The sequence below is a fragment of the Vigna unguiculata genome, chromosome 2, assembly GCF_004118075.2.
Source record: "Vigna unguiculata cultivar IT97K-499-35 chromosome 2, ASM411807v1, whole genome shotgun sequence".
Lineage (NCBI taxonomy): Eukaryota > Viridiplantae > Streptophyta > Magnoliopsida > Fabales > Fabaceae > Vigna > Vigna unguiculata.
Window position 1 is genome coordinate 27,184,527 of NC_040280.1, and position 13,867 is coordinate 27,198,393.

At 28.7% G+C, this 13,867-nt stretch overlaps 1 protein-coding gene across 1 annotated transcript; it reads left to right on the forward strand.

Annotated features, from left to right (window-relative positions):
* Nucleotides 1–6,476: 6,476 nt before the first annotated feature.
* LOC114174219 (aspartyl protease family protein 1-like) lies at nucleotides 6,477–10,343 on the forward strand. The gene is made up of 10 exons (XM_028059012.1): nucleotides 6,477–7,092; nucleotides 7,472–7,604; nucleotides 7,842–8,077; nucleotides 8,427–8,651; nucleotides 8,902–9,037; nucleotides 9,129–9,214; nucleotides 9,292–9,385; nucleotides 9,480–9,537; nucleotides 9,821–9,892; nucleotides 9,975–10,343. The coding sequence occupies exons 1-10, from the start codon at nucleotides 6,767–6,769 to the stop codon at nucleotides 10,172–10,174; spliced, it is 1,566 nt and encodes a 521-aa protein (XP_027914813.1). The 5' UTR covers nucleotides 6,477–6,766; the 3' UTR covers nucleotides 10,175–10,343.
* Nucleotides 10,344–13,867: the final 3,524 nt, after the last annotated feature.

Here is a 13,867-nt window from a genome sequence, read left to right on the forward strand (position 1 = left end):
GATAGTTTTTATTATAATATTTTATTTTTCAAAAAATCAACAATAAAAAATTTAATTTCAAATTATTTTAAAAAAATCGTAAGCTATATTTTATTTATTTTTAAAATTAATTAAAATGTAAATTCAATATTTTTAATTATTTGTTTTAAATTATTTTTTACAATTTAATTTTTTTAATATATTTTTCTCTTCCTTTCAGAAAAAAAAACAAATAAATCAATTCGGAAAAATGATGTTCCTAATCTATTTTAAATAAAAATAATTAAAAAAGTATTATTTTGGGGAAAAAATCCTATTTTAAACTCTTTTGATTTACCATATTCAAAACTATGTAACAACACTTAAACATTTTCTTTTATTTTGACTAAAGTACATTTTTTTTTAATTTAACAACCTTATAATTCCAATATTTGTGTGAATTACTTAGCGTATGCTAAGCATAAGGCTTTTATAGTCATAAAAGTTCTTATTAGTCCAATCGCATTAAAGATCTTCATAATACTTTCTCTATCAATCAAAATTTAGTACATATTAGAAAATTGTCCATATAATATATTCAAACAAGCAGAACTATAAATACATTAATTTATAAGAAGCCATCATTATTTTGTTTTTAAAAAAAAGTTAAACAAGTTATATTTATTAATACGTTGAACTTGAATTTTGGTCTAAATAGATTTGGTTTGATTTTTTGTATTTTTAGTTTGAGTTAACTTATTTATTTAACGTCTTATATTCTCTTCTTTTGATTTTTGGCTTAATCGATTCAACTTGACCTTTGATTCATATTCACTTGTCTCAATGTTCAATTTTATCAACTTATCTCAATTTTTGGTTTGAGTTTTGAACTAAGTCAAATTTGTTTAACCTTGTCGAATTGACTCAAATTTCAACATATATCAAATTAGCTTGACCTATGTGAGTTAATTTGACTTTCAGTCTAAATTGACTCATCTCTCCATTTGTTCAAACTGACCCGTTTTAATATTTGGCTTGGGCCAACCTCTCTTGAATCTTGGTGTAGGCCGAATTAATTTAATTTTCAGTTTGGGCCAACTATGTTAAGTTGTCGATCTAAGCTAACTTGACTTATCTTTAAGTCCAAACTAATTCTATTAAGCTTTCAGTCTAAACGAACCCAACTCGACCTTCATGAACGCATTGAAAATAAAGTAAAAATGAATAAAATTTTAAAATTGATTTATTTTTTATGATATTTGATTTTTTTTAATTCATTTGAAATATCTACTAAAAATTTGTAAATTTCAGCTCCTTTCTGATTATTTATCCAAATAACTTATTATAGTGTAACAAATATTAAATTTTTAAAATAAATAAATTATCACTCTACATTCTAAACACAACCTTAAAATATAAGATTCCCTCGTTCTTTCATAAATGTATCCCTCACAAAAAGAATGTCCAAACAAAAAGAATGTCCAATAAATTATGTTTTTCTAACATTTATTTTGTTGTTCTCTTCTAAAAAGCACACTCTTTCTGTTTAAAGGATAATTATATAATATCTTTTATTGTAGTTTGATCTTTGAAAATTATAATTAACGAAGAAATAATTTGTGTTATTTTTTTAAAATGTTCATCTTTTCGACCTCTTAATTAAGGAAAAAAATATTTTTATTATTAATTTAGTGACTAATTCATAATACCTATAATATTTTAAAAATTATTCTTTTATAATACTGACGAGTCCAAGCCAATAAATAGTTTCAATATCTACATTTAATTAAAGGGTTAAATACATTTTTTGTTCTTTAATTTTCAGAAAAAAATAATAATTTTTGTTAAGACTTTTATCCAATTTAGTCTCTCAATTGAAAAAAGTATGAATTTAGTTATTTTACCTCAATTTTATTAAGTTTATTTGACATTTTGTACGCGTTTGACGATAACATTTGAGTTATTTATACGAATATATTTTTGTTTTAATATTAACCAAGAGACATGTTTAAAACGTCAAATAAATTTAATAAAATTTAATTAAAATGTTTAAATCTATATATTTTTAAAGTTAAGAACTAAATTGGACGAAAAGTTATAAATAATGACTAATTAAAATGTTTTTTTAAAGTTAAAGAATTAAATTATATTTAACCCTTAATTTTTTATACATTATAAATTAAAAATACAATTTAATGTGTATTTAGTTCTGCAAAATTATAATTCGTTCATGTCTAAAATTTTAATATATTTTTATCTCTAAACTTTAAAAATAAATTGATATTATCTTTTCAACCCAATAATATTTGTAAATGATATTTTAGATTGACATCTAAGTTAAAACATGTCAAAATAACATAAATAACTTAAATGTCGTTCTAAAATAAGTTTGACACGTAAAAAAGAAAAACAAAATTAAGTTCAGATGATTATACTTATTTATGTTTTAATTTTAAAACAAAAGTCTATCGAATTTTGGAAAAAGTAATTTAATTTCGCATCAAACCTTGAAATTATTAATATTTTGGGAAATTAAAATATTGAGAAGGTGAAGTGATACAATTTTACATGATTCTACACAATCTATTCACTGCAAAATCTAGTCACCTATTTATATCTGAAAAAATAAATAAATATTTAATTTTAAGATTTTCGTTATGCTCTTATTTTAAATTTTAGAGTTACTAAAAAAGCATGAAAATTTATTAGTAATAATTTTCAATTCATTTTATGAACTCAATTTCTTTAATGTCAATAAAAAACCCCAAAAACCTAGCATTCAAACACCCAAAACAACCTCAATCACTCTTCTACTCTGCAACTAAGGTTGTGAATTTTCACTTTATCCTAGACTTAGATATAAACCAAAAGAAAATATAAGAATATAAAATCTATAAAACTTATAATATACGAATCATACTTTAACTTGATATACTTAACTCAGTCTAGACAGGCCTCTAGTTAAATTCTGGAAAGAAAGAAAGATATGAAAATAAAATAAAAAAGTTAATTTTTTAGAGAAAAATCACAAATAATATAATTTCAGAGTGATAATATAAAAAATAAGAATAAACATTTATCTATTTTATTTATATTTTAAAAAAATAATATATAAATCTTCATTTATTTTAAAATATTTTCTCTAAGTTTATAAAAACATGTTCTTATAGTTAATATTATATTTGGAGTTAAATAAAAATCAAATAAATTTGACCACCGGAAACGAATTATTAAATACAGTTGTTACAATATTTCCTATTTTCTAACGTGTTTATATACATGTATTCTCTCTCTCTCTCTCTATATATATATATATATATATAATATCAATTTTGTTTTCATTTTTTTTTATCATATTGGTATCAGTGTTTTAACATGTGTGAGATTAAAATTCAAAATAAACATTTATCATGTATGTTGCTGTAAATGATAAATGTTTATAATATAATCTATTTATATATAAAAGATTATTTGTTAAAAAAAATAAAAGTACGTTGAGAAATTAGTATTTAACTTTAGGTTATGAAAAACTTTTTGTTTAATCACCAAATTTTCTGGACCAGAAGCCATTTTCTTCTTTTAGTTGGAAAGGAAGGAAGCTTGATGGTTGAATGTGGTGAATAGAAAAAGATTGAAAGTGAGCCACAATAAAGGGTCCAATTTTTTGTTTAAAATAATTTGAACTCAGAATCCAATGGTTTGGGTTCAAATTTTTAGTTGAGATGTCTTTTTCCTTTGAATATACTTCACTTTTCTTTTAATTTGACTTCAACTCTCACTTGCCTCAACCATAAATACCCATTTCTTTATCACAAAATCAATTTATAAAACAAAATTCACTTAATTTGCATACTATAAATTGATTTATTTATAATAAACATGAAATTTTTAACGAATTTAAAGTTTTACAATAAAAAGTGACAAATACATCTTCTTATAGTTTAAGTCAGAGTGCTTAGAAAGTACGCTACAACACCATTTCTCTTCCTTGGTGTTCATACCTTATATTCAATTATAGAAATTTTATCTCAACTTCTTTAGCAGCCATTTTCTTTTTATCTCCTTTAGGAGTTGCACCTTTATAAATAGTTTTTTAGCTTTAACTATGTTATTAGTCTACGATTTTTTCATACCGAAACTTTAGTATATTTTAACTTTTATTTATTTATTTTTAAATAATAAATATAATTTTTTTAACTAAATTATGTTAACGATTACTTTGAAAATAATTTTAATATTTAGAAAAATAAAAATTTTCCATCCATCACATTAATTTATATCCGGTTACATTGAAAAAAACAAATAAGATAAACATTAATGGTTAGAAAAATGTGAATCTAAATTTTATATTGACTATAAATAAAAGAAGTAAAATATTATATAAGAATAAATATTCATAAATTCATTATCTTAAAATTTTAAGTTAAGAATAATGTAAATATTTTATATAATTAGACTCATGTCTTATTGGTGTTGTATCTATTGATGTTTGTATCTTTAGACGAAATTTCTGTAAATCCCATTAATTAGATCAAGGAAGATGCAAAACCAAGCATCCTATATATAAGTATCTGAATTTTCCATAAAAATGTGGCCATTGAAAGCCACAAACTCACCTGAATTTCCCGAGTCACATTCACTTGCACAATACCTCAACTTCCCTCTGATGCAGGCTTTTGGTTTTTATATATTATTTTTCCTTTTCAAAGTTTTACTTGCAGGTGTGTCACCGTTTCTTCTATTATATTCTACCATGTTCGGCTGGTCCCAAGCGTAAACCAAGTCTCATTCGGTCACCTCAAAACGTTTAAATATAAACATAAGCATTGGCACAACACTAAAATAACATTATATTGGACCATATAATAACATTCCTTTTGCTTCATCAAAACCCATGGTGCTGACACAAATGATAAACAACATTTGGGAACGGTTCAACAGGTGTAGTTGGCTTCCCGTATTCGTTTTCGCCAGCAAAATCAACTTCATAAGATTTGTTTTGAAAAAAGGTGCGTCATAAGATTTTAATATTTACAAGAAACTTTTTCATACCCACGAATGGATTAGCATGAAACTATATTTACTTAATTCGGAAAATTAAAATTAGAGTTGTTTTAAACAGTAAATGTCAGGATAATACGTAAGAGAAATTTATAATATACAAGTGAGTATAAAGTTTAATTTACAAGTTGAATTTATAGAATTGAGTTAAACTTAAAGTTTACTCTTTAACATTGAGATGCAAACTTCATCTTACAAGTCAGTTTTGTGAGAGTTGAGTTTGACTTAAACTCCACTTCTAACTCAATTTCTAACTTAGTATCAGAGTCATTGTCTAAAAAGAACTATCTGAGTGAGATTTTTTGAACATTCTAGAGTTCCACTTGTTAACCGACCACCTATTTCTAGGGGTGGCAATTAGGGTCTGACTCGTCGGGCCAGCCTGCAGGCCTGGGAAAAAAACGCGGGACGGGCCATGGAAGTGATCTTGTAGGCCTGCATAAGCCTGCAAGCCTGCGTGGGCCAGCCCGCAAGCCCGCATAAAAATAAAAAAATAATAATAAAAGAAAAACTTGCACTTGTGTATATTAATTACTTTTTTTTATAGACTCTTGCATTAACGTTTCAAATTCTTGTATAACTGGACAAAACAAATATTATGTATGTTTTAATGTGCTAAAATTTAAAGAATACATCGTGTATCTCATAGTATGAATATGAATATGATGAAAATGTTGAATTGTAAATTTATTATCCAACTCCCCAAAGTTTTTATTTAATTTTGTAAACTTCTTAAAGTTTCCCAAATTTTAAACATTGAAAGTTTTATCATACAAATTTTAAAAAAATTAAAAAAAAGGGAGCAAGCCCGCGGGCCAAGTGTGGGACGGGGCGGGCCAATCCGCGTTGTGCGGGCCTTATGCGGGTCGGGCCTAAACGAGTCGTCCTATTCCTTTTTAGTTCTACGCACAAGATGTATATACTTCGGCGTGACACCTTACAAGTCAATTTATGAGGTTGAATTATACTTAAATTTTACTTTTAACATAGTAGGTGTTAGAATGATTAGTTATAATTTATTCTAGCAAGATTTGTTATTTCTGAGTGTCGAGTCATTAGTCATAGTCTATCACTCGTTATTCAACTCTAAACTCTAAGTGGATTATCTCGTTTAATACTCAAAATGTTTATTTTTCGATGAAAGACGTGTATGGAAGATTTGACATCGATAAAACAATTATATATAAATAAGATGCGTCTCCATTTATGAATATTATTTTATAAAATTGAATTATACGCCGGTATAAATCCGAAAATCTTTTGCAATTGGATCTTAACATGTGTTCCCATCATCAGGACCATTCATTCTAACAATTATTCATGTTCGAATAATTAGTCATAATTTGTGAAGTAAAGATAAGCTTTATACAAGAATATGAGATGTGAAAAAATGAAGAGAAAGTAGAAAGAAACATTGATTGAGATGATATGTGAAAAATGAAGAGAGGAGGTAGAAAGAAAGATTGATTGAGAAAATGAAGAGGTGAGTTTGGGAGCAAAAGCGTGGCAATGTGAATCCCCCGAAAGCAACTACGATGCTTAACCAAACTCAACCGACCTTTGACGTTTCTTCCTTCTCCCTTCTCCCCTTTCTTTATTTTCTTTATTTTAATTCTTTCTATTTCGCGTCCACGACCAAAGTCGACAAACAAAAACACGGAACCTTATTATTTCCTTATGTTCAATCTCTCAGCTAAGCAAAACCTCTCATATCACATTCTTTCACATATCACCTTCAACAACTCTCATGGCTCCTTCTTTCAGTTTCCACCATAATCACGGACACAATTTTCTTTCTCTGTCACTGCTCATGCTGGCGTTCACCACTTTAGCTTCGCAGACTTCCCACGCGCTTCGTTCCTTCGCCTTTGACATACACCACCGCTTTTCGGATCCGGTTAAGGAGGTTCTCGGCGTTGTTGGTAACTTACCCGACAAGAGAACTCGCGAGTACTATGTTGTCATGGCCCACAGAGACCGAATGTTCCGGGGCCGGCGTCTCGCCGGCGGTCACCATACTCCTCTTACTTTTGTCCCCAGCAACGAGACTTATCAGATTGGAACATTCGGATTGTACGGCTTCTTCACCCACTTGCAGAATTTAAGTTACTTTTTATGCTTTCTGGATTATAGTATTTTACTAGAATTTTGAGAATATAGATCTGTGCAAAGAGGAATAGAATATGGGTTGTGATTTTGGTGCTTTAAAAGATGCAGGAAGAGAATCTGAAGGGGATATGCCTTCTTTTCTTTTTTTCAGTGACCATACATTTTGAGGTTTCCAAGAAAAATCCTTTTTTTGTTGGGTTGTGTGAAAATCTTTTGTTTGCAGCTTTGTCCTTTCTTTTTAAGAAAAAAAGGGAAATTTTGGAATGAATTTTGTGAGGCATGCTCTGGGTGGTTTGTGTGTAGTAGTATATTCATTTAGTAATTCCTATCATTTGAATTTCAGCTTGCATTTTGCCAATGTTTCTGTTGGGACTCCACCTTCATCGTTTCTGGTGGCATTGGATACCGGTAGTGACTTGTTCTGGTTACCTTGCAATTGTACCAAATGTGTGCGTGCTATAGAGATATCAAACCAGGTATGCAATCTCATTTATCAGTTTAACTCTTTTTTCTTTCATTTTATACTTTATCTGAATGCTTGCAATTTGTGAGTGCTGGTGTGAGACTTCATTTGCATCATTATTAGTTGCTGAAGAATTTCTTGATAGTTACTCTAGGTTTTTCTGTGGGTTCTTGATCAGTTGTGAACAAGGGTACACAACTGATGTAGAAGTTTGAATTAATGACACTCTCTTAATACTTTCATTTGGCAGAGAATTGATTTTAGTATCTATGATCCTAGAGGATCATCCACAAGTGGAAAGGTTTTGTGCAACAGCAGCTTATGTGAGCCACAGAAACAATGCTCTTCATCTGGTAGCGTTTGTCCTTATGAAGTAAACTATCTGTCGAATGGCACTTCAACTTCTGGGTTCCTGGTGGACGATGTGCTGCACTTAATTACAGACGATGATCAAGCAAAAGATGCTGATACCCGAGTTACTTTTGGGTAAAATTGTCAACATCTTACTGTGATATTTTATTGGTAATACATGTACATATGAAGTGTTAGAATTTATTCCTGACCATACTGCATTAGGAAGGTGGACTATAGGATTGTTTAGAGTAGTTCAAGTAGCAAAATGTTCGGTTCTAGGAAGGCTGATAATGATGATAAGCTCAGTAATAATCATATCCAATTAACCCATATCCTTTGTGAACAGAAGAGTATATTAGTTTCCAATCTAATCCTTGAAGTTAAACTGTTTGATTATTGGTCTCAGTTATAATCAACTTCTTTTGGGCTTACTTGTTTTTGACAATCTACTCATTGGTACTTGTAATTCAATATGTTGCAGTTGTGGTCAAGTTCAGACTGGTGCTTTTTTGGATGGGGCAGCCCCAAATGGTCTCCTTGGACTAGGAATGGGTGATGTATCTGTGCCAAGTATCTTAGCCAAAGAAGGCCTCACTTCAAATTCTTTTTCAATGTGTTTTGGAGCTGATGGTCTTGGAAGAATCACATTTGGGGATAATAGTAGCTTGGTTCAAGGAAAAACACCATTCAACCTTAGGGCATCGCAGTAAGTAGTTATAATCCTTTTTTCTTCTTTCCCTTTAGTCTAACAAGAAGTTATCACTTTCACTTCAATGTTCTCCGAAACATACCCAAGAAAAATTAATGAATGTTGGCCGAGGTAGTCTTTGGTTTCATTCTGGTTGCGTTTATGGCTAAAGCAAAAGAAACATACAACAGAAACTATAGAAGAAAAATATTGAGTATTTTAGCCTAACTCAACTAGTGCTTATTTTAACATTCTTTCTTCTTTGCAGTCCTACTTACAACGTTACCGTATCCCAAATTAATTTGGGAGGAAATGTTGCTGATACCGAGTTTCATGCAATATTTGACTCTGGTACCTCGTTCACATACCTAAATGACCCAGCTTATACGCAGATTACTAACAGTGTAAGTAATGTAGTATAGTTGGTTAAGTTAAGAAGGTAACTAGGCCTTAATGTGACATGACTTTTTAATTTTTTTCCCATTATTTTTGCAGTTTAATTCAGTAGTTAAACTACAACGGCATTCATCTTCTAGTAGTTCTTCTGACGAGCTCCCATTCGAGTACTGCTATGACTTAAGGTGATTTATAGCTTAAAGAAGAGTCTATTCCCTTTCATTTTAAAACCTTCAGACATTGATTTTGACTTTGTCTGCAGTTCAAACCAGGTTGTTGAAGTTCCCATCAATTTTACCATGAAAGGTGGAGATACTTATACTGTCATAGATCCTATAGTAACTGTCGCCGGGGAGGTGAGCACATGAAATCCAACACTTGTTTTCATTCATATTAATATCCTATGATTATTTAGCCTGTAACATCAAAATGCTTATTCTGATGATTCAGGGTATTAGCTTACTTTGTTTGGGTGTGGTGAGAAGCAACAACGTCAATATCATTGGACGTGAGTATTTTAATTGAAGAAACTAAAATATGTTCTGAAAGCTTTCAATTATTTTGGTCTATTCATTCATGCTTCTTATCAAAAAGACACAACTGCTACATTCTTATCAGATCTTCTTTTGTTTCTTCTGGAATTGTGTAGCATTCACCAATGCTTGTCTGTTTTTGTTCAATAATCTTGCATCAATACTGTGATGTGACAAAAACATCTATAACTTCTTCCACTGTTATTGCTGATGTTTTGATACATGCCTTGAATATTCATAGTATTTATTTTGACACAGAGAACTTCATGACTGGTTACAATATAGTATTTGACCGCGACAACATGGTTCTTGGTTGGAAAAAATCTAATTGTACGTGAAGTTCACTCTCTACTGCTTCAGTGCACTGCATCTTTTCTCCATTAGTATTGTTAATTAGACATGTTATTCACAGGTTATGATGATGAACTCTCTACTTTACCTGTTAATCGATCACACTCCTCTGCTATTCCTCCTGCCATAGCTGTGAATCCTCAAGCAACATCAAATCAGGCTAATGAACTTTCACCTAATCTCTCATTTAAGATAAAGCCCTCTTCTGTCTTAATGGTGGCCCTTTTTTTTGCTTTTGGCCATATTTTGAGCATACCTTAGGCTATTTAGTGTTATATTACTGATATTAGTATTTTTTTAGCAACACTAGAGTTACATTATTTCTATGCATTTTTGGATACTTAGTAGCATTGATTTGATAATGAGTCTGTAAATAATGTATAAACATGTCAGTATAGTTATGAAGAAAATATATATTTCCATTCTTACATTTTGTTTGCATGGTTGTGACTTCACTTTTCCTGGGTCTCAAAGGCATTCAAAGCAAATCTTTACAGGTTAATGACAAGTCCACTTAGACAAGACCTTATCAAATTGTGCAGGAGAAAAACTGACAGATTAGTTACAAATCCTCACAGATAGTTGAAAATGGACTATACATTTAATTTTTAACAATAGTTAGGTCTTTTCTTTTTACACCTTATAAAAATCAATTTGAATAATCATATCACAGAGGGAGACCCTATTATAAAATTTGAATCAAATCATCATTATAGTATTATTCAAAAGTGCAAAAATGAAGAACTGATATAAACAAGAGTTCTCTCTGGAATGCAAGTCATTCAACAGTGCTAATTCCGAAAGAAAGTCATGCCAGCTGGAACTGCTTAAACCAGGTCAACACGTTATGAACAGATATTGACTATAAAGATTTATGATTTCCAAAAAGTTGAAAAATTGTGCCAAGTTTTTCTTTCAACATCTTAGGATGTTATTTATCCATAAACCTGTTGAATTTGTGAGAAAGGAAAACTTGGTCTTAATTCTCTTTCACAATAAATGTTTGTAAGAAAAATAAGTGTTGCAGCAGACATTTATAAATTGTTAGTTGTTGAGATCAATTACACAGGTTCAAAATTTGATGCTAGATGGAGACCACTAGCACCTGTTATTTGAATATTTTATCTCTCACCAAGAGCACCCTTCCCTTTTTTGCCCTTGCCTCTTTGGCATTCTAGATAATTGTTTCTTTTTGTTAATGATTTTTTTATCTATATTTTTTAATTATTTTAATCTACTATAATAATATTATATTTAAATATATTTCCTGCAAATTTATATGTTTCAAATCTCACTAAAGATATTTTTCTGTCATTTTTAGTCCTCGAATGAAGAATATTAATAAGTATAAGTAAAATATCAACAAATATTTTAAATTAAGATAGGTCTAATTTTTAGAGGTATAATTTATTTAAGTAATGGAATAATTATTTAGGGTTATTCTAGTTTCTTTACTTTTCAATAAAATATATAATTAGTTTTTTTTTTTAATTTTATATCTAATTTAATCTTTCAACTTTAGAAATGTACGAATTTAATTTTTTTAAACAAATTTTTATTTAAATAAAAATGTATCAAAAGATATAAACAAATCAAATGTGTCACAATAATTTCATAAGATGCGTTTTAAATATAAAATAAGCTTAATCAAATTTAATTAAAAGAATTAGATTCACGCATTTGTAAAGTTAGAAGATTAAATTGGATTAATATATTTTGAAAAAAATCTATTCAATTTTCGATGAAAACTAAGGGATAAAAACACATTTAACACTATTATTTATTATATTGTGATTTATTTTCATTCTAATATTATATTTTACTTAATTTTGATGTTACACCATTGAATTATTCTCATATAATGTTTCAATATATCATAAACATGAATTATATCTCTAAAGAAAAAAAATATTTGTTTTATTTATGATAAAGTATAAATATACTAATTAATTAAATTATGTACCTAAAATTTATAATTATGTTAATTTAAAATACCCTTTTACCTTAATTATATTAATAGCTTTTACTGATAGTGTTACAATAACCATGATTAAGAACAAGGAGTGATAAAAGACTGAGGAATTTAAAACTACCAAATGTTTTTGCTGGAACTAAATGCAGATGAGTCAAGTCATACTTGTAAGAATTAAAAACATAAATATTATAAATAATTTTCTCCTTACCACCATGGAAGAATTTAATTTTGAAAATTAAAACTCACTACTATTTTCTCCACACATTAATTAGTTAACAGTACATTTAGAAATATAATAATTTAACTTTTGTGAATTAATTATAAAGATCTTCTGTTTAAGTCCAAATTCTCCACCTATGACTTGGATCTTGTGTTATTTGTCAGTTTCACTTTGTGCATCATCTTTTGAAGGAAGATGTCATTTTCTTCTTGAGTTACACCCTCATCACTATCACATCTCTCATCCTTATCTACACGCACATTATTAAAAATTATCACAATGTGTCACTATGGGTTCTTCACCAAATGATAAAATATTCACTTTCAGTATGAACCAAATCATAAAAAAATTATAAATACGTATTGTATTGTCTGTATGTAAAAAAGAATACAAAATACCTAATAATCATATGACAACTTTACTCAATTTTATGGTTTGAATAAATTTAAATTTTAAGTAGGGGTGACAATTAGGGTCTGGTTTGACAATTAGGGTCAGCCTGCAGTTTCCCACAAAATATGCGGGACGAATTTAGAAGTTGAACCCGTAAATCTGTTATAATCCGGTCCACATAAATCTTCAGTCCGTATAAAAAAAAACTTGCACATGTGTATATTAGTTACTTTTCTATGGACTCTTTCATTAACGTTTCAAATTCTTGTATAACTAGAAAAGAAAAGTATTATGCATTGTTTTAATGTGCTAAAATTTAAAAAATACATTATGTATGTCATAGTATGAATATAAATATGACGAAAATGTTGAATTATCAATTTATTATCCAACTTCCCAAAGTCTTTACTTAATTTTGTGAACTTCTTAAAGTTTTCCAATTTTTAAACATTGAAAGTTTTATCTTAAGAATTAAAAATAAATAAATAAAAAAAAGTGGGTCACCCGCGGGCTTGCGAACCAAGTGATGTGTGGAGTGGGCCGGTGATTGCAACCTGCATAAATTGAGCGGGCCGGGCCTAAACAGGTCAGACCGACCTACATTGTCATCCTTAATTTTAAATAATTTATAAATTTATATTTTTCAACTGATTTTTATTTTATATATATATATATATATTTAATTTTTTTATTGAAGCATTTTGTCATTATTTTTGTTTTTCTTTAAATTCTCGATCAACTTACATTTTTTTCTCTTAAATCTTTTGTAATTTTCAATCAAATTACTTTTAAAAAAATAAAAGAAGTTTTCAGAAAGAAAGAAAGTAAGTTCATATATAAATTAAAGGCGATAAAATAAAACTACCAATCACAATATTCTATTAACGGGACACAAATATCAGAATATTTAGATAAAGATAAAGATATTTTAAATGTTCAATATATGAAATTTTTTTAATGAAAATTGAATTGAAAATATTAAGAATTATGAGTTACTTTAATACTTAAGTCTAATTTTAATGCAGAAAAGCGAGGTAACAAAAATGGTGCATTCTCTCTGCTCAAGTCTCACTCGTCAATGCAAGGTTTTTCATAAAGAAACAGAAGTTTAAAATTAAAATTTTGATAGCATTTGCTTATCATTAACGAAAATTTCTACCATGCCAATAGAAACTATATTTAAGTTTTGTTCAGAATAAGAAAACTATTTCATTGCAACTTCAATACATACCGACAAAAAACTTAAGGTGGAGGAAACATAATAGGGAATATAGGTATTGTTATAACCAACTACTCTACCACTTTAGTTTTCCTTAAATATTACTCTTCATTCTAACTACTTTTGGCTTGGCATAATTAAACATAA

Excerpts from the sequence above, each read along its gene's own strand:
- LOC114174219 (XM_028059012.1), top strand. The coding sequence starts at position 6,767 with ATGGCTCCTTCTTTCAGTTTCCACCATAATCACGGACACAATTTTCTT. Across the intron at positions 8,652-8,901 it reads TTCAACCTTAGGGCATCGCA|TCCTACTTACAACGTTACCG; the intron begins GTAAGTAGTTAT and ends TCTTCTTTGCAG. Across the intron at positions 9,893-9,974 it reads TGGTTGGAAAAAATCTAATT|GTTATGATGATGAACTCTCT; the intron begins GTACGTGAAGTT and ends TGTTATTCACAG.